Below are 19,763 nucleotides of genomic sequence, written 5' to 3'. Positions count from 1 at the left end.
ATGTGATAATTTCAGTGTTTTATTTAGTAAATGTCTGTGTTCATTTTATCACACACTGCACAAAATATGGGCTTTATACTTGTATTATATCATAGCTGCAAAAAGGCATATAACTGACCAATCCTGAGATAAATCACAAAGAAAGCATTTCCTGGATGATACAATAATCAGAGTAAATGCCATCTCTGTACACCATGTGTACCTATGAGGCAAATCAAGTCTCTGAGAAGGCTTAACTATATCCATTACAATTCATGAGGGAAGGTTCATTTACTTTCCTTTAGACACATGAGTTAGCAGAAATGACAAAGTCAAGTCAATTTTATACAATGTTTTATTATGAGTTATTCCAACTGAGTAAATAGGGAGCAAGAAAAACAATGGAATTTAGATCCAAGAAAAGGCTCATGGAAAACATCAATTATACATTTTAGCCACTGAACAATGAATGGCTTGCCAGTAGAGTACACTAACCTCAAATGGTCCAACTTAGGCCTGTTTGGTATATAGTAATGTTTTGCTTCTCAATTCTTATGAAATGCCATGGTTCTATTTAGAGTAGTTCTTGCCAGTTTATGTCCTTCTATACCATTTACTTATCACTTATTTAAACTACACTGTATCACAAAAAGGCTTTTATTTTCAAGTCTATTAAATGTTCACATAACTGTTAAAAATGTTTTCTGTAAGGTCTTTAGCTGGCATCTAATTCAGATTATTTGGTCTGACTAGGACGAGCCTACTCAAGAACTCTACAACAAGCAGCCATTCCCCTACTTCCCAAGAGGTTTTGTGAAGAACGTTATAAGGGTCGGTTTACACGAAGGATGCTCTGTGCTGGAAATCTACATGAACACAAACGTGTTGACAGCTGCCAGGGAGACAGCGGAGGACCACTCATGTGTGTTCGGTCAGGAGACAGCTGGGTTGTGTATGGGGTGACTTCCTGGGGGTATGGCTGTGGAGCCAAGGATTCACCTGGTGTCTATACCAAAGTCTCAGCCTTTGTACCCTGGATAAAAAGTGTCACCAAATTATAATCCTACATGGCAACCTTAAGAGAAAATATGTTGGAAAAATTTTCAACCTCTACATCAGCACTCAGCCAGAGATGCCAACTTATGGGGATGAGAGCCTTGTTTCTGCTTTTGTGTTGTGTTTAAATTATGTACACCATTGCTGCTTGAGAAATCTGTGATGTGAACATTCTTTGTTAGATACCTCAGTGTAGTACTAATTATCCTTGATTAGCATTGTTGGAAGTCTTTATTCTCATTCCCCAGAGATTACTGTGTATCAGTTGTGCAATAAGGCTGTTTTTATTCATTGGGATTAAGAGTTTATAATTGAATCAATAATCTTTATTACACTTAAAGAGTGGTATTGTGTAATTAAGCTCCGATTTTCTTCAAAAAATTGAGAAATTTCCACCTTGAATCTCTGTAGCCTTTGACAAGTGAGGAGATCAAGGGTCAAAAAGGTGAAGAAATCCACTATAGACCTAGACTGGAATAGGATCAGTCACAATACATTCCTGAATGAAGCCTTTGTACCATGCACTATGGCAACATTCTAGTTACCTGGCAAAATTTGGAATAATACCGTATAGTAAAGAATGCCTTCAAATTGTTGGGATATATAACCTAATTTATCCACTTTATTTGCTAACATCCCTCTAGCAGTTACTTTCAGCTACTTTACATTTATAGCTTGATAAAATTTTCCCTTGGCATCATGCCATTTGTTGTACCATGACTTAGAGTGCCATCTATTGCAACTTTCTTGTAATGACTAAAACATGTAGATTTCCACTATCCTGTCCCAGCTAATAAAAATACACTATTAAAAATGCTTTCTCTGCTTATATAGTGGGGGAAAAAAAGCTCTAAAATAACTTATTTGTTTCAAGTGATTTAATTCATACACCAGCTTTGTGCTAGGCACTGCATTAAGTGGCTATGCACCTCACAATTTACAACAGGCTGGTAAGATTTTATAGTATCCCCAGCTTTCAAATAGTCAAACAGACCCAGAGGCCGAGGTAAGACAGTGGGATCTGAACTTCAGAAGAGGTGCCCCAGTACTGTCAATGTTATTTTCTCCCTCCACTGCTATCTAAAGGCAATTTTTCCCTTTGGCTATTTCCCAACCCAGTAAGGGGACAGCTGCTTACAATGTACCCTTTCAGGACATTCCTGATAGCAATGCAAAATCTTTGCCCAAACATAAAAGGTCTGCCCCTCAGGCTAACTAAGTAATCACCACAAGACAATGATTGCTAATATCAAGAGCCCTTAGGTGGTTTAAATAGTTTTTGTATATCCAAGAAATGGATGCATAAAAACCAGTAAAGAGTTCAGTGTGAACTTTAGGATTAGGATGAGTTAAGTAATCCTCTTCAAAGACTAAATACACATTAAGGGGACTTCACTACTTTCCCTACTGCATCTACTTATGTCCTTTTTGTAAATCCTCAGCTTTGTAAAAAACTGGTGCTAACATAAAGGTGCTTTATAGTTTACTACTTTACAGGACTGCAATGCTGTATCAGGCAGAACATTAAAACTTTTCTAAAAGCTTAAGATTTTTGATAAGGAAAAACTTTTCAAGCATTTACATCTACAGAGATGACAGCTACACAGTGCACACCTGCACAAGGGCTTGAGAAAATGTGCAATACAGGAGAGACAGTTTATCTTTACTGAAAATTAGCACAGGCCACCTTTCTAATTAAACTATAGTGCAGATGTAAGCAATATTTATATTGAAATTTTAACAGACCAGAGGTCGGGACACTTTAAAGACAGATAGCTAACAGGCAGCCTACAGTTTGCTCAAACTTGAATAGAATACTTGGTTCATAATATATGCCTTTATTATAGCTAGCTTTTTCTTGTTAAACGTTAAGTGTGACTTAAAAGACACAACTGTTCAGTGCACATTTGTGTGAATAAAGTGCATAGCTGTTCACCTTGTACAGTAGCCTCAATCTTTTGTGTGGTATAAAATGACTGTGCTGTCCCTTAGGGGTACCTGGCTTTAATGTTGTTTCCCTCCAAATACTGTAATACCTTACAATACTCATTCATACTAGTTCCACACCACTCTTACCAGAAGAGGTAGCCTGCTATTATTTGTAGTAACAAATAACTTTCCACTTCTTATCATTTAGTCAGAGAACACAGATTCTCCAGATGAATCAAGCATTTTATTTAACAGCAAGAAAGGAAGTGCTCCCTTATTTTCTACTTAAATGCCATAGTAAGGCAAAAATATTCAGACCTGTATTGAAAACACCACCCTGATAGTTTCCAGAACATAATTCGCCACTCAATACCTAAGCTGTTGAGATTTAAAATCACCTTTTGGCAGTGAACCGCAGGATTCTGAACAAACAGGACTTCACCCACATTACCTTGAACTTCTTGATTATCTGAAAGAGAAGAAAACCAGCTTTATAAAACTCTGTGATCTGTGTACTTACATCACAGTGCTGAGATCTTAGCAACTATTTGTTACTTTCTATTTAGTTGGCTAGTTACTCTTTCAAATTACAAAGTAACAGCAAAATGGGCCATTTTGCCCTTCCAATTCCTTAGCACTAAGGATTTCTGACTATGAAATGTGAATAAAAAGAAACCTACCTTGTCATGTTTTCTATCATCCATCGGAACAATCAGTTCAGCTTCCTGGAAACATTTTAACAATAGTTAGATGTGTGCCAAATAACCCAGCACCCTCCAGGTTTTCAAAAGTGAAGAATGTTACTTGTGCAAGTCAGAATCTGATACCAATTAAATGGTGACAGCTTTGCCAATAAACAAGAATATGCTCTTCCATGGCTAGGAAGGGAGACTGCCACAGCTGACAGGTCCCAAAGACACATGGAGATTCACTCCCAGAACGGAGTAGCATGCACAACTACAGATGCTACTCACCTTCTGGAACGGGGTAGTACGAGGATGCGGCGTTACTATTTACAGTGGCGGAGTAGATTCAAGATGGCCACTTGACACCGACAGCGGAATTCACGACCTTTGCGGGAGTCATGTGTGCCGAACCTTTGCCCGAGGGCCCCTGACCCGTGCGCGCTCGGCTTCAGACTCCGCACCCAGGGCTGCACGTGGCCGTCTCGTGACCTAATGAACACCTAAGTCCCTTCAGGTTTTCGAACCTAAAGGTTTTTAAAGCTGACGTGGACCTACTCCTACAAGACTCTTGAAACTTCTGTATTCTAACTAAGCCAAAAAGTTCTGCTCCAATTACCACCTCCACGCACAAAACACGACGGCGTACCTTAACCGTACACCCAAACCCCGACGCTTCCCGGATGTAAAAGGCCGTGCTTCCCCGCGCACGCTCTCTTATAGAGCTGGTGACGTTATTCCGGGGAAGCGCCGCGAGGGGCGGAGCCCACGCGATTTTTAACTCCGCTCTGCCTTTCCCCGCCGCTCCACGGTTCCACCCCTTCCTGATGGCCCTTCCCTCCTCTCAGAGTTTGCTCCACGTCCCCCGCCCATCCTGGGGACTGGGCTGCTCCCCAGCTCTTCGATTCTGACGCACGCGCATACGGGGGAGTGAGAAAGTTCTCGCGAGACTAGGGAATCCTGATGCTCGTGATGTCCGGCCGACTGGGAAGGTGAAAAGTTTTTGTTTCCTGTTTAGGGTACTTTTGAGGTTGCCATAGTTACCGAAACACCAAGTATATGGTTCTCCGCTTCTAAATCTTTAGGTAGGTTAATATATATGGAATTAGCTGATTTTTTGTCTGTTAACGAACTATCCGGGACTTCGGTCTTCCGCTGGAATTGCTGTTCCTGAAGCGTAGGTGGCAGTCATCTGCAGTCATTTTTTTTTCTTTTTTTTTGTGGTCTAATCTCTTAGGAGTATTTACACTCTTTACTGAAAGCCTCGCCGAAAGATCCTGTAAACCCAAGTTTAGAAAAAGCAAAGGACATTAGCCGGAAGAGCCTACGGGGGGACCCATTTACGTGTGTTTCTGAACATTTCCCGTATTGCAGACTGACCCACAGTGTGTTGTTCCGTATCTGACCGCAGCTGGGCTCGGTTGCCTCTCGAAAGCGGGCGCCTGGGTCTCACCTCCCTGCTGTACATTCTTCGAGGGTGCAACTAAAGAAATAATAGAGCTACCCCTTGTAAAGTGGAATTAAAAATGTTTAGGAATACTTTTAGTCCTAGACATGTGCTTATTAACTGCCGTTAAATTTATTTCCTATTTTCCGCTTGTCCTCTCATATGAAGCAAAAGGGAGGTTCGAGGCGACATTTTTACTTAGTAGTGGACCATTTGGCAAGGTATGTTGCCGCAGTTGCTGTCAGGAAAAATGGTATCAAGAGGCCTGGTGAATAAAGTGCCACAGTAGAGATCTACAGAATCTTCATGAAATCCCTACATACTGTTCTGGGGGAAATAATTAGTAAGAGAAAAAATTGCTATTATGGTTAGCGTTGGAATGACAAGTTTATAGGAAATAAATTTTAACTTGAAAGAACTAAAGTTGTTTCTGAGGCTCACCTCTCACCCTTTTTCTTACTTCATCTTACTCCATCTCACTAATGAACGGAAAATACTATTCAATAACAAAGTTTAAATACCAAATCACAGTGGAGAGTTTTGCCAAATTAGATTTCATTTAGAATCCCTAACCATCTGTATTACTTTGCATAGGCTGTCCTAACATAATGGCACAGATTGGGTGACTTAAGCAACAGAAATTTATTTTTTCACAATTCTGGAGACTTAAAACTCTGATATTAATCTGTTCACAGGTTTGTTTTTACACCTTCTGTCGCCTGTAGATGGCTCTCTTCTCCCTATATCTTCACATCCTTTACCCTCTGTAGCTTCTGTATCCCAATCTCTTCCTAAAAGGACACAGTCATTTTGGATTAGGGCCTATGCTAATGACCTCATTTAACCTTAATTTCCACTTTAAAGATCTTGTCTCCAAATACTGTCATATTCTGAGGTATTGGCGGTTAGGACTTCAACATGGGGAAGCATATATCTTTTTGAATTAGTGTTTTGGTTTTCTTCAGATAAATACCCAAAAGTGGAATTGCTGGATCATATGTAATTCTATTTTTAAATTTTGGAGGAGCCTCCATACTGTTTTCCAAGTGGCTGGATGAATTTACATTCTCATCAGCGGTGCACAAGGGTTTTCTTTTCTCCATGTCCTTGCTAACACTTGTTATTTCTTTTTCTTCTTCTTCTTCTTCTTCTTTTTTTTTTTTTTTTTGATATTAGCCATTCTGACTGGGGTGAGATAATACCTCATTGTGATTTCGATTTGCATTTACCTGATTATTAGTTATGTTGACAATCTTTTCTTGTGTCTGTTGGCCATCTTTATATCTTCATTGGAAAAATGTCTAGGGGCACCTGGGTGGCTCAGTTAGTTAAGCATCTGCCCTCGGTTCAGGTCATGATTTCAGGGTCTTGGGATCCACTGAGCCCTACATCGGGCTCCCTGCTGAGCACAGAGTCTGCTTCTCCCTCTCCCTGTGCTGCTCCCCCTGCATGTACTCTCTCCCTTGCGCACGCGCTTTCTCTCTCAAGTAAATAAACAATCTAAAAAAAAAAAAAAAAAAAAAAAGATGTTCACATCCCCTGCCTGTTTTTTAATTGGATTGTTTAGTGTTTTACTATTGAGTTGTATATGTTTTTGTATTTTGGGTATTAACCCCTTATTAGGTATATGATTTACAAATAGTTTCTCTCATTCTGTAGGTTGACTTTTCATTTTGTTGAAAATTTCCTTTGCTATGAAGAAGCTTTTTAGTTTCATGTAGTCCCACTTGCTTATTTTTAGAACCAGATCCAGGGAATCATCACCAAGATCAATGTCAAGGATCCTATCTCCTATGTTTTTCTCTAGGAATTTTATGGTTTCAGGCTTCCATTCAAGTCTTCAATCCATTTTGAGTTCATTTGTGTGTGGTGTAAGACAGTAGTTCAGTTTCTTTCTTTTGCATGTGACTGTCAAGTTTTCATAGCACTATTTATTGAAGAGACTGTCCTTTCCCATTGTATATTCTTGGCTCTTTTGTTGTAAATTAATTGACCATATATGTATGGATTTATTTCTGAGCTGTCTGTTCTGTTCCATTGATCAATGTGTCTGTTTTGTTTATTTTTTTTTAAAGATTTATTTATTTATGTTAGAGGGGGAGGAGCAGAGGGAGAGAGAGAATCTCAAGCAGACTCCCTGCTGAGCATGGGGCCTGATGCCAGGCTAGATCGCACAACCCTGAGATCATGAAATACCTGAGCTGAAATCAAGAGTTGGATGCTTAACCAACTGAGCCACCCAGATGCCCCTCAGTGTATCTGTTTCTATGTCAATATCTTACTGTTTTAATTACTATAGCTTTGTAATATAGTTAGCAACCATGGAGCACGATGTCTTCAGCTTTGTCCTTGTTTCTCAAGATTGCTTTGGCTTGCAAATTTTAGCACTGTTTGCTTTATTTCTGTGAAAAATGCCATTGGAATTTTGACAGGGATTGTATTGAATCTGTGGATTGCTTTGCATAGTATGGACATTCAAACAATATTCTCCAATCAATGAGTGCAGAATATCTTTCTATTTACTTGTGTCATTTTAAATTTCTTTCATTAGTATTCAATATACAGGTTTTTCATTAGTATTCAGTATACAGGTTTTTCACCTTCATGAAATTTATTTCTAAGTATTTTATTCTTCTTGATGCAATTGTAAATGGAATTGTTTTCTTAATTTCTCTTAGTGATAGTTCATAATTAATGTATAGAACTACACTTGATTTTTATATAGTGATCTTGTATCCTGCAACTTTACTGAATTTATTTCTTCTAACAGTTTTTTTTTTTTTTTGGGGGGGTGGAGTCATTGGGTTTTCTATATGTAATATCATGTCATCTGTAATTAGTGACAGTTTTACTTTTTCCTTTCCAATTTGAATGCCTTTCATTTTTCTTACCTAATTGCTCTGGCTAGGACTTCCAATACTATGTTGAATAAAAGTGGTGAGAGTGAGCATCCTTTCTTGTTCCCGATCTGAGAGGAAGAGCTTTTATCTTTTCACCATTGAATATCATATTAGCTGAGGGCTTGTCGTATATGGCCTTTGCTATGTTGACATTAAGTTCCTTCTATACCTACTTCCCACTTTGTTCAGTTTTTAATCATAAAAGATGTTGAATTTTCATGTGTCAAAATACTATTCAGTTTTGAATGCTTTGCTTGAATATCACTTGTTCTTTGAAACTTTTCATTGTTTGAACTGAATATGATTCCCTTTTTTTGACACACTATAGTACTTGGGTTTTTCTTGTGGTATCTTTATTATATTATAAACTCCTTGTAAAGGACTGTGTCTAACTCTTATCTGAAGTGCCTATCAGAGTGATTCATATTAAATAAGCATGAAAATGCATTATTGAATTCTTTGAGGCAATGAATATATGTTTTAAGGAACTGAGAAAGTTTTATATTTATTTTAAAAAGCTATTTTTCACCAGGAGGTGGAGTTTGATCCCCCTTCCCTCCCCCAGCACCAAATTGAGTATGGACTGTACTTAGAGACTTGCTTTCAAAGGGTAGGGTAAGGCAAGAAGGGGAAAGTATAACTGTACATTGGAAAAATATAGCAAACACTACCTAGACCAGGTGATCAATAGTAACATGAGTGAGAAGTCATAATGATAGTGTATACCTTGATAAGATGTGATGAAAACATTACACCTCCTTTGCAATATTCTTCCCCAAAGCCCTAACCCTGGTCAAACCATGAGAAAAAAATATCAGAGAAAATCAAATTGATGAACAGTCTTTAAGCTACCTAACCAGTACTCAAAATTGTCGTGGTCTTAAAAAACAAGAAAAGTCTTTGAAACTGTCGCACCAGAGGAGATGACACATAATGCCTAAACGTAATGTGGTACCCTGGCTGGGAACCTCAAGCAGAAAAAGGACATTAACGGAAAACTAGTGATACCTGAATAAAGTGTGAAATTCAGTTAATGTGCCAATGTTGGCTTCTTAGTTGTGACAGATGTATATGGTATTGTAAGATGTTAACAGTAGGGGAAATTGGATGAGGGATACTCCTGTGTACCATTTTTTCAACTTTTCTGTAAACCTTAAACTATTTTAAAAATAAAGCTTAATAAAAAAGCAATCATAACTTTATAGTCATTTATTTTTGTTTTTAAGACAAGTTGTGCTTTAGTGATGGTTTCTATATACTGTTAGTGTGAAATTTGTGGCTGAGATGGTGATATTTCTCAATTTGTAGGCATTTGAGATGAAACCTAATGAATTTAACCACTGTTTAAGCCAAATCTTTGAGACTTAGAATACTCAGTAGACATTATGTGGTAATATATAGAATTAAAAAATTTATTGTAAGTAAAGGTTGATTTAAGGATTTTTAAGGTAGAATGCAAGGTAAGTTTTTAGAACTCATTAAATGATGGTGGGGCAATGCTTTGGTCTGCATTTGATACACTAAATGAAACAGTTCATTATAGAATATTCATTCTTCAACTATGCTACTTCTCCCTACACTATTTCCTTTTTTCTTTCGTGGTTTTAGTATAGGAACTATAGTAATCATCAGAGAAGCAAAATTAACACAACTGCACATCTCTCATGAATGTTGAAATGAGTGGGAGAAAAATATCAGAAAATGGCCTGTGGACATATTTTCATCTTAAGATACTAAGCTTGCAGCTGGTTTGTACTAGCAATGTGATAGTGCTAAGAAAATTGTAATAAAGCTACAGTGTCTAGAAGAGAGGATATGAGAGTTCTCCCCTATTTCTACTGGAATATCCTTTTTGGTTCTGAACACTTTGTTCGGTTAAACATCTACAAGACTCTGTCAAATGTTTATTGAGTAGACATGGCCCTTGCCTCAAAACTCCAATGGAATTGAGTAACTTATAATCAGTGGTATCACCAAATTATTCAAAATTCAAAGCCTAGGAGCCAGCTTTGATTTATCCCTATCCTTCTTTTCAATTTTTATATATTTCTGTATTAGTCAATGTATTAGTTATCTATTGCTGTGTTTCAAATTAGCCTAAGCATCATGGATTAAAATGATAAGCATTTATTATCTCACAAAATTTTTGTGGATCAGGAATCCTAGAGCAGCCTGTTTTAGTGTATCTCATGAGGTTGCAGTCAGGATATTGACTGAAGCTGCGGGATCTTCTTCCAAGGTGGCTTGCTTACAAGCTTGGCAAGTTAATGTTAATTGTTGGCAGGAGGTCTCATCCTCAACTCGTGGATTTCCATTAGGCTGCTGAAGTGTCCTCATGATATGGCAGCTGGCTTCTTCCCAAGTGAGTGATCCAAGAGAGGAAGTACCTACCAATGATTATATGATCTAGTCTGAGAAGTTAACATGGTATCACTTGCTAGAAGTAAGTTATTAATTCCAACTCACACAAAAAGGGAGAGAAATTAAACTCCATCTCTTAAAGGGAATATAAAAATTTGTTGACACAAGTTAAAACTGCCACAGTAAGAATGGGTGAGGTTGTGTTGCAGTTACAAACAATCTAAAATCTTTGCTGCCTAAAGCAACAGGTATTTCTTGTCGTGTTCTTGTCCATTTTAGAGACTCGGGCTAATGAGGCCTTCACCATTTGTAATGTTCCTAGGCAACAGAAAGGGAGATGGGAAGATAGAGAATCACATACGTGTTTTTAAACGCTTCCTTCTTAAGTGAGAGTCTTCACATTGCCTCATACTGCATGGACAAAAACAAGTTGCATGGCTACACCTAACTTCAAAAGGGTGGGGAAATGGAATCCTACTATGTGCTTAGAAGGGTAAGAATCAGAAATATCAGTGAATAGCACTCGTGATTAATGCAGTTGCCACCTTATCACTTTTTTGACAATTATTTTTAGATGTATCTTTTCCTTTCCTATTCTCTATTATCATAATCTAGGACTAATCTAAGACAACATGTCTCGAACTATCTTCTTTCTTTTCTAATTACTCCTTTCCAATCGACTGAGTATATTTTTGAAAGATTAAATTTCCTGAAATGCCATTTTCTTCAGGTTAGTCACTTGCTACAGAAATTGTAATAGCTTCCTACTGATTATCAGGTTAAATGTCTAATTTTTGGACGTATTGTAATGTTACACTTAGCATGCTCATTCCTAGTTTTGTTCATGCTATTTTATACCTATATTTCCCATTTTTCCTACCCATCCATTAGGACACATCTCAGTTCTTTTTCTTTTTTTAATTTTTTAAAAAAGATTTTATTTATTTGTCAGAGAGAAAGGGAGCACAAGAAGGGGTAGCGGCAGGCAGAGGGGGAAGCAGGCTTCCCACTGAGCAAGGATCCTGATGCAGGACTCAATCCCAGGATCCTGGGATCATCACCTGAGCTGAAGGCAGACGTTTAATGCACTGAGCCACCCAGGCATCCCCACATCTCAGTTCTAAATTATTTTTTACAGGAATCTTTCTTCTAAAACATCAGTGAATATTGGTCTCTTCCCTTTCTTGCCTTCCTTAATATTTATTCTTTGTGCCTTTGTTTTTAAAAATTGTTCATCACTAAATGTTTAATGTTCCTACCATATGGTTTTCTACTATATGCCAGGCCTTGTTCTTGGTGTTGGGGCAGGAGCAGTAAACAAAACAGACGAAGTTTCTTACTCATGGAGTTTATATTTTAGTGGTACAAAACTGACATAAATAAGAGTACTAGAGTTACATCAGAGGAGAACTACAAGGATGTTGATATCGATATTGATATATCTGGTGTAAGGTCAATCACAGCTGTCAAGGGGAGGAAGCAAGGAAAACTGGCAACTGCAAGGATGAACTGGAATTCATGAGAAGGGAGTGGAATCTGTATTGATTTCTCCCTGGTTCCAAGGGTTCAACTTTGATGAGAGAGGTGATCTGTAGGAGAAGCTGGTCCTTCGTCACAGACCCACGAGTTGCAGAAGTTGAAACGGGATCTGTTAGGAGTTGAAGAAGGTACAGATCTGTCTGCAGCCCTGCGTGGACAAAATGAGCTAGCAGATTAAGTGACAATTTGCATAATCCGTAACATTGCCTCATGCCCTGAACTGACCTTCCAAGTGTGAAAGTATATGACTGCTGTTTCACTTCCAGCTACTATGCAAAATGTCTCTTGTGGCCCATGCTAACCTGAAACTATTCAGGGCAAGGAAATGGAACTATAGTACTAGCTTAGCTAAGTTAACAAAATAGAAATCAACCGCAATGAGCAAATTATATGAAAATTTAGAGTCAGTAAGTGCTATGGAGAAAAAGAAGGGGATGAGAAATGTTTGCAGTGAGGATAAGAATTACAATTTTTTTAAAAAAGCATCCAAGCAGATCTTGAAAAGGTGACATTAGGTCAAAAAGACTTGAAGAAGGTGAAGGAATAAAACATGCGGATATCTGGGAGAAGACTTTTTTTTTTAAGGTTTATTTATTTTAGAGAGAGAGAGAACGTGAGTGGGGGAAGGGGCAGAGGGGGAGAGAGAATCTCAAGCAGACTCCGTGCTGAGTGTGGAGCCAGATGTGGGGCTTGATCCCACCACTCTAAGATCACCACTTGAGCCAAAACCAAGATTCGGACACTTAACCAACCGAGCCACAGGCGCCCCTGGAAGAAGAATATTCTAAGTATCCAGTGCTTCCTGAATGGCACCATACCTGCTGTGGTAGCCTTTTACAAGACTCCCAGTGATTGCCACATCATGTTACTCCCTTCCTTATGTAATTCCCTTCCCTTGAGTGGCAAAGTGATGAGATGTCGCTTCTGAGATTATGTTATAAAAGACTGACTTGTTTCTTGCTACCATTCCTTCTCTTGTCTTTTGGATTGCTTGCTCTCGTGAAGCAAGCTGCTATATTGGAGAGGCCTATGTGGCAAGGAACAGAGAATGGTCTCAGGCCAACATCCAGTAAGGAACAGAGGCTGTCAGACCAGTAGCCCCTGAGGAACTGAATCATGTCAACAACCACATAAGTGAGATTGAAAGTGGATCTTGAACCATTTGAGCCTTGAGATGACCACAGCCCTAGATGTGGATTACAGTGCAGTCTGTAAGAGACACCGAAGCAGAGAATCCAGCTAAACCAGATAATATTGTTTTAAGTGAGTACATTTAGGAACAATTTGTTCTTCAGCAATTGATAACTCATATACATGACATGTTCAAGGAACAAAAATGAGACCAGTTTGGCTGGAGTGGGGTAACCAACTAGCAAGTGAAGTTAGAAAGGTAATAGATTTCTTAGGGCCATATGAATCATTCAATGATTTTTAGTTTTTTTTTTTTTTTTTTTTTTTAGAGTGAACTTAGTAGGTTTTGGAGAGTTTTGAGTAGAGGAGGGACATGATCTGACTTAGGATTTACATTTTTTTTTTTCTTTCTTAAAGCTCTATTGAGAAGACACACAATGTCTAGGTAGGGTTTGAGCAGGGAAACCAGTTAGGCTAGTGTAATGATACAGATGAGAGAATGGTGATGAGAGAGAGTGTGATCCCAGATGAGGAAATAAATGATTCAGTTCTGGATATATTTTTATGATAGAGTTGATGAAATTTGATGATTGGTATAGGTCTTAAGAGATATGGATATAGAATATGAGAAAAATAGCTCAAGGTTTTTTTTTGAATATTTGCTGAGATGGGGATGACTTCAAGAGTGGGTTTTGGGGAAGTAATACTCAGGAGCACAGTTTTGTACATGCTAAGTTTGAGATATCTTTTAGACATTTGAGTAGAATTTTGGAGTATGGAATTTAATATATGAGTATGGAGTTCTGGGGAGAGGTCTGGGCTGGGAGCTATTAAAGTCTAGAAGGCACTTAAAGCCATGAGATTGGATGCTAATAACAAGGGATTAAAGGATGGATAGAAAATAGGATCAAAGACTGAGCCCTTGTGCATTCTTAACATTTATCTACTGGGAAACATAGTAGGAACCAGCAAAGGTTATTGAGAAATGAGGTAAGGAGGACAGCAATTGGAGTGTGGTATCCTGAAAGTCAAGAAGAAAGTTTTTCAAATAAGAGAGAGTGATCAACTGTTCATGGTATAAGTAAGATAGAAGTTGAGAAATCACCATTGGATTTAGCAATATGGAGGTCATTTGGGACCTTGTTGAGAACAGCTTCATAGAGAATGGGAAGAGAATTTGAGACCATGGATTTGGGTAACCCATTTGCAGAGTTATGCTAGAAAAAGGAAGAGAAACGGAGCAGTATCTGGAAAGGGATGTGGGATCAAGAGTGGATTATTACTATTTTTTTTTTTTTTATGGAGATGTCACAATCCCAGATTTCAAGATATACTACAAAGCTATAGTAATCAAAACAGTATGGTGCTTGCACAAAAAGAGACACATAGATCAATAGGACAGAACAGAGTTCAGAAATAAACTCACACTTTTATGGTCAATTAATCTTAGACAAAGGAGGCAAGATGTACAATGGGAAAAAGACAGTCTGTTCCGTAAATGGTGCTGGGAATACTGGATTTCTTTCTTATACCATACAAAAAATAAATTCAAAATGGATTAAAGACCTAAATGTGAGACCTGAAACCATAAAACTCCTAGAAGAAAACATAGACAGTAATTCCTTTGACCATAGAAACACTTTTCTAAAGATGTCTCCTCAGGCAAGGGCGACAAAAAAAATTAAAGTATTGGAACTATACCAAAATAAAAAGGTTTTGCACAGTGAAGGAAACCACCAACAAAACAAAAGGCAACCTACTGAATAGGAAAAGGTATTTGCAAATGATATATCTGAATAGGGGTAAATATCCAAAATATATAAAGAATTTATACAATTCAATGCTAAAAAAACCAAGTAATCCCATAAAAAATGGGCAGAGGACCTGAATAGACATTTGTCCAAAGAAGACAGACAGATGGCCAACAGACACATGAAAAGATGCTCAACATCACTAGTCATCAGAGAAATGCAAATTAAAGCCACAATGATATATCACCTCACACCTGTCAGAATGGCTAAAATTAAAAAAAAAAACAAAAACGCAAGACATAACAAGCGTTGATGAGGATTGGAGAAAAAGGAACACTCGTGCACTGTTGTTGGGAAGGCAAATTGGTGCAGCCACTGTGGAAAACAGTATGGAAGTTCCTCAAAAAATTAAAAATAGAATTACCTTATGATCTGGTAATTCCACTACTGGGCATTAACCCATAGGAAATAAAAACACTAATTCAAAAAGATAATATGCACCCCTGTTGATTGCAATATTATTTACAATAGTTAAAATATGAAAACCAACTGCCAAGTGTTCATCAATAGATGAATGGATAAAGAAGAGGTGGTATATATATATACAATGGAGTGTTACTTAGCCATAAAAGAATGAAATCCTGCCATTATAAACAACGTGGGTGGATCTAGAGAGTATAATCCTAAGTGTAATGACTCAGACAGAGCAAGACAAAAACTGTATGATTTCACTCATATATGGAGTTTAAGAAACAAAACAAGCAGACAAAGAGACAAACCAAGAAACAGACTCTTAAAAGTGGAAAACAAACTGGTAGTTGCCAGATGGGACATTGGTGGGGGGGGGATGGGTGAAATAAATAAAGGGGATTAAGAGTACATTTATCTTGATGAGTACTGAGAAAGGTATAGAATTGTTTAATCCTATTGTACACCTGAAACTAATATAACACTGTTAATTATACTTGAATTTTAAAGGAAAGAGACTAGTGGGTTATTTCTTGAGCATAGGAGAAAGTAAAGCATATTTGTATTCTGACGGGAAAGATCCAGTGCAAATGGAAAATTGGTGGTGTAGGAGAGATTTGGTGAACTTCTTGCAATTGCTTGTGGAATCTTATGCATAAAGTAGGATTTGGCCTAAGATGATGGTTCAAGCAGTTCATTTACAGAAACAGGAGCATATGGGCATAGATGCTAGTAGGTGAATGATGTGGTGGTGTTAACTTTTGAATATTCTTTTTTAATATCTCTACAGTAATAGAAGGTAAGGTCATCAACTGAGAAGTTGGGGGGAGGGAGTGTTGGATATTTGAGGAGAGAGGAGAAGGTATAGTTAGGAGATAGTGTGAGTAGACTAGAAAATGTAGGATTCCTGGGCCACATTCAGGAGCCACTTGAGTTCTCATAATGAATTTAAGCTCATTTAAGTTAAAATATTAGCATGATTGTATATTTTCTCCACACCAAGCATGCCTGCATAGGTATTGGTGTAAAGCTGACAAAGAGTTGGAACTAACTAAGGTTGAGGTTTGCCAAGAAAGTAAACAAGGTGAGTGGTGGAAAGGGGAATGTATGCAGGGAGTGATCATACTGATTTGCCATGTAATTTAAACTAGATAAGGAGTCATGATAACACATTAGAATAGTGCGGGACACTGAAAATGTGAGATTAATGAATTTTGAGGTAATGGTGGGTCAAAGGAATTTTGGAGCTTGGGTACTAGAGTAAATGACTCCGTGAAACATCTATAACGTATATTTATTGAGAAGTTTAGCAAGCAACATACTGAGCCCTTTATTGTTTAACATGACAAGTTGTGGAGTTGCCCAGTTCTCTGATGTTAAATTGGCCTTCATCACCTCAAGAGTGATTGCTTGGCTTGGTTGTAGAAATGCACATGTCAGTGAGAAGATGTTGTATGCATATTTCATTAAATATTTAAAATCTCAAAGCCCAACTTTTTCTTTCTTCCCTTCTCAGGTGGCTTGTGATCCTTGATCTTTGGTTTAAGCTATTTACTAATGAGGCCTTTTTTGGGGGGCTTGCATGCATTTATACAAAAGATGATTTATGTAATAATATAGCAATATAGTACATTAAAATGGAAGGTCATTACTGTTTTAGAATATAAACTATATAAAATATCTAATGCAAGCTATACTACACATATTAAAGCAATTTGAAAATTTAGTAATCACTTGCTAAAATTCTTTTTCTTTTTCTTTATTTTCTCCTATAATACACTTCATAGATGTTTCATGAGGTCAAACAGTTAGTTTAGTACTTAGACCCCCATTTCTTTTCAAAGATTTTATGTATTTATTAGAGAGGAAGACAGAGAGAGAAAGAGCAAGCGTACACGAGCAGGGGAACAAGCAGAGAGAGAGGGAGAGAAAGAAACTCTGAGCTGAGTGTAGAGCCCAATGTGGGGCTTGATCTCACGACCCTGAGATCATGACCTGATCCGAAATCAAGAGTCAGATGCTTCACCGACTGAGCCACCCAGGCACTCCTCAGACCCAAAATTTTTATGATCCATCATCCATAATAATCATAAATTATAAATATAAATTATTATAAATAATTATAAATATCTATGTTAGTGAAAAGATAAGCTTATGTTTATATAAACTTAACGGAATGAAAATTTTAAGAAGCAACCAATATTTATAAGGTGCCACTAGGTGGCTCTATTAGCCTATTATTTAGATCTGTGTTTAAAACCCTAGAAGGTTTTAACTTAAGCACATTCATTTATTATTGTGCATGAATGTATAAGTGAATGTGTAGCTTATAGCATAAAAATGTCATCATATACAATGGGTCTACCAAGCTACCCTCTGGACTCCAGTTTTATATAATATTCGTAGTAAATATAGAAAACTTAGATTCTACTAGAAAGGAACAACTTTCCCCTAGATATAGGTTCTAAGAATATGATTGAACTCCGCAGACCTTTCTTTATACTTGAACTTGATGTATAAGTTTTTAAAAATACTAAATTTATCTGGTAAAGATTTAATTCATTTCCTATTGTCTGAAGTATTTAAGTTTATACATATTTTAATGTGGAGTGTATCGAAGTAGACAGTGGTTTTGTTGGAGGAATAAAATATTTCTGCCCACTCTACCTACCAGAGGACAAGCATATAATCATATTAATCTTAGCTACAGCAGTACTTGGTTCATGGTACATGCTCAATGAATGTTTGTTGAATGAGGAAGCTGGCATGATAAAAGTGAAAAAAAATTTCTGGGAAATTATACACAGTGTTCAAAAGGAAAAATGAATTATAAGTTTGTATTTTAAAACAAAAACAAAAAATGTTTTTTTGGCCCTGGGTACAGGACCTTACCTCTGTCTTTGCCAAAAACTTTTAATTGAGGTCCCCCTCCCCCCATATGGGGTTATATTTTAAATCTTGCAATGGAAATCATTTCACAGAGGAAATTTTATGACAAACTTTGAAACTGATCCTTATAAGTCAGTATTTGTAATTGTAATAGATCTTCACTGTCTTCACAATCTTGGTATTAGAAGTTTATATTCTTCATTAGATAGTGAGGACTATAGTAATGAATTTCTATTTGATTCTCAAACAAATGGCAAGACTTGTATAATTCTCTCTGAAAAATTTTAATTTGAGCTGAATCTAGGAAAATTTTAACATTCCTTTTTTAAAAAGTAAAATCCTTAAACTATAAAACATTGATATAAGAAATTGAAGATGACACAAATGGAAGATATTCCATGCTTGTGAATTGGGAGAACCAATATTATTAAAATATCCATTCTACTGAAAGCAGTCTACAGATTTAATACAATCCCTATCAAAATACTAACAGCATTTTTCACAGAACTAGAACAAATATCGTAAAATTTGTATGGAACCACAAAAGACTTCACATAGCCAAAGTAATCTTGAAAAAGATGAACAAAACTGGAGTTATCACAATCCCAGATTTCAAGATATTCTACGGAGCTGTAGTAATCAAATCAGTATGGTGCTGACCAAAAAAACAGAAACATAGATCAATGGAGAAGAATAGAGAGAGTCCAGGAATAAACCCAGGCTTTTATGGTCAAGTAATCTGTGACAAAGGAGGCATGAATATGCAATGGGAAAAAGACAGTCTTTTCAGTAAATGGTATTGGGAAATCTGGACAGCTACATGCAAAAGAAAAAAGCTAGACCACTTTCTTACATCAGGCACAAAGATAAACTCAAAATAAATAAAAGACCTAAATGTGAGACCTGAAACCAAAAAACTCCTAGAAGAAAACAGACAGTAATTTCTTTGACATTGGACATAGAAACACTTTTCTAGATATGTCTCTTCAGACAAGGGCAACAAAAGCAAAATTAAAGTATTGGGACTATACCAAATTAAAATGCTTTTGCACAGTGAAGGAAACCATCAATAAAACAAAAAGGCAACGTACTGAATGGGAAAAGATATTTGCAAATGATATATCTGAGTAGGGATAAATATCCAAAATATATAAAGAACTTACACAACTCAACACCAAAAAATAATCTCATAAAAAATGAGCAGAGGACCTGAATAGACACTTGTCCAAAGAAGACAGACAGATGGCCAATAGACACATGAAAAGATGCTCAACATCACTAATCATCAGGGAAATGCAAATTAAAGCCACAATGATATATCCCCTCACACCTGTCAGAATGGCTAAAATAAAAAAATGCAAGAAATAGCAAATGTTGGTGGGGATGTGGAGAAAAAGGAACACTCATGCAGTGTTGTAGGGAAGGCAAATTGGTGCAGCCACTGTGGAAAACAGTATGGAAGTTCCTCAAAAAATTAAAAATAGAATTACCATATGATCTGGTAATTCCACTACTGGGAATTAACCCATAGGAAATAAAAACACTAATTCAAAAAGACATGTGCACCCCTGTGTTTACTGTAGCATTATTTACAATAGCTAAAAATATGAATGAATGGATAAAGAAGATT

The 19,763-nt window shown here is 37.1% G+C and overlaps 1 protein-coding gene, 2 long non-coding RNA genes and 1 other non-coding gene across 4 annotated transcripts in view; 2 read left to right on the top strand and 2 right to left on the bottom strand.

The window, feature by feature from the left end:
• Positions 1–2,977, top strand: part of PRSS12 (serine protease 12) — a 71,016-nt gene extending 68,039 nt beyond the window's left edge. Inside the window, exon 13 of the mRNA XM_026499236.4 lies at positions 733–2,977. Coding sequence (XP_026355021.1) covers positions 733–1,040 — 308 coding nt within the window. The 3' untranslated portion in view covers positions 1,041–2,977. The remainder of the gene's footprint in view (positions 1–732) is intronic.
• LOC113255603 (uncharacterized) lies at positions 317–4,551 on the bottom strand. Its single transcript, XR_003316367.4, has 3 exons — positions 3,939–4,551; positions 3,645–3,689; positions 317–3,433 (listed from the first exon to the last, which is right to left on the bottom strand). It is a non-coding gene; the product is annotated as an uncharacterized LOC113255603 (long non-coding RNA).
• Positions 3,760–3,890, bottom strand: LOC113255855 (small nucleolar RNA SNORA24). Its single transcript, XR_003316474.1, has one exon. It is a non-coding gene; the product is annotated as a small nucleolar RNA SNORA24 (small nucleolar RNA).
• LOC113255604 (uncharacterized) overlaps positions 4,453–19,763 on the top strand; it is a 192,060-nt gene continuing 176,749 nt past the window's right edge. The window contains exon 1 of the long non-coding RNA XR_003316368.4: positions 4,453–4,732. This is a non-coding gene — a long non-coding RNA (uncharacterized LOC113255604). The remainder of the gene's footprint in view (positions 4,733–19,763) is intronic.

This window comes from Ursus arctos, unplaced genomic scaffold (genome assembly GCF_023065955.2).
Source record: "Ursus arctos isolate Adak ecotype North America unplaced genomic scaffold, UrsArc2.0 scaffold_11, whole genome shotgun sequence".
In the NCBI taxonomy this organism is placed as follows: Eukaryota; Metazoa; Chordata; class Mammalia; order Carnivora; family Ursidae; genus Ursus; species Ursus arctos.
Note: the sequence above shows the minus strand (reverse complement) of the source record. Positions and strands in the feature narration are given on the sequence as shown.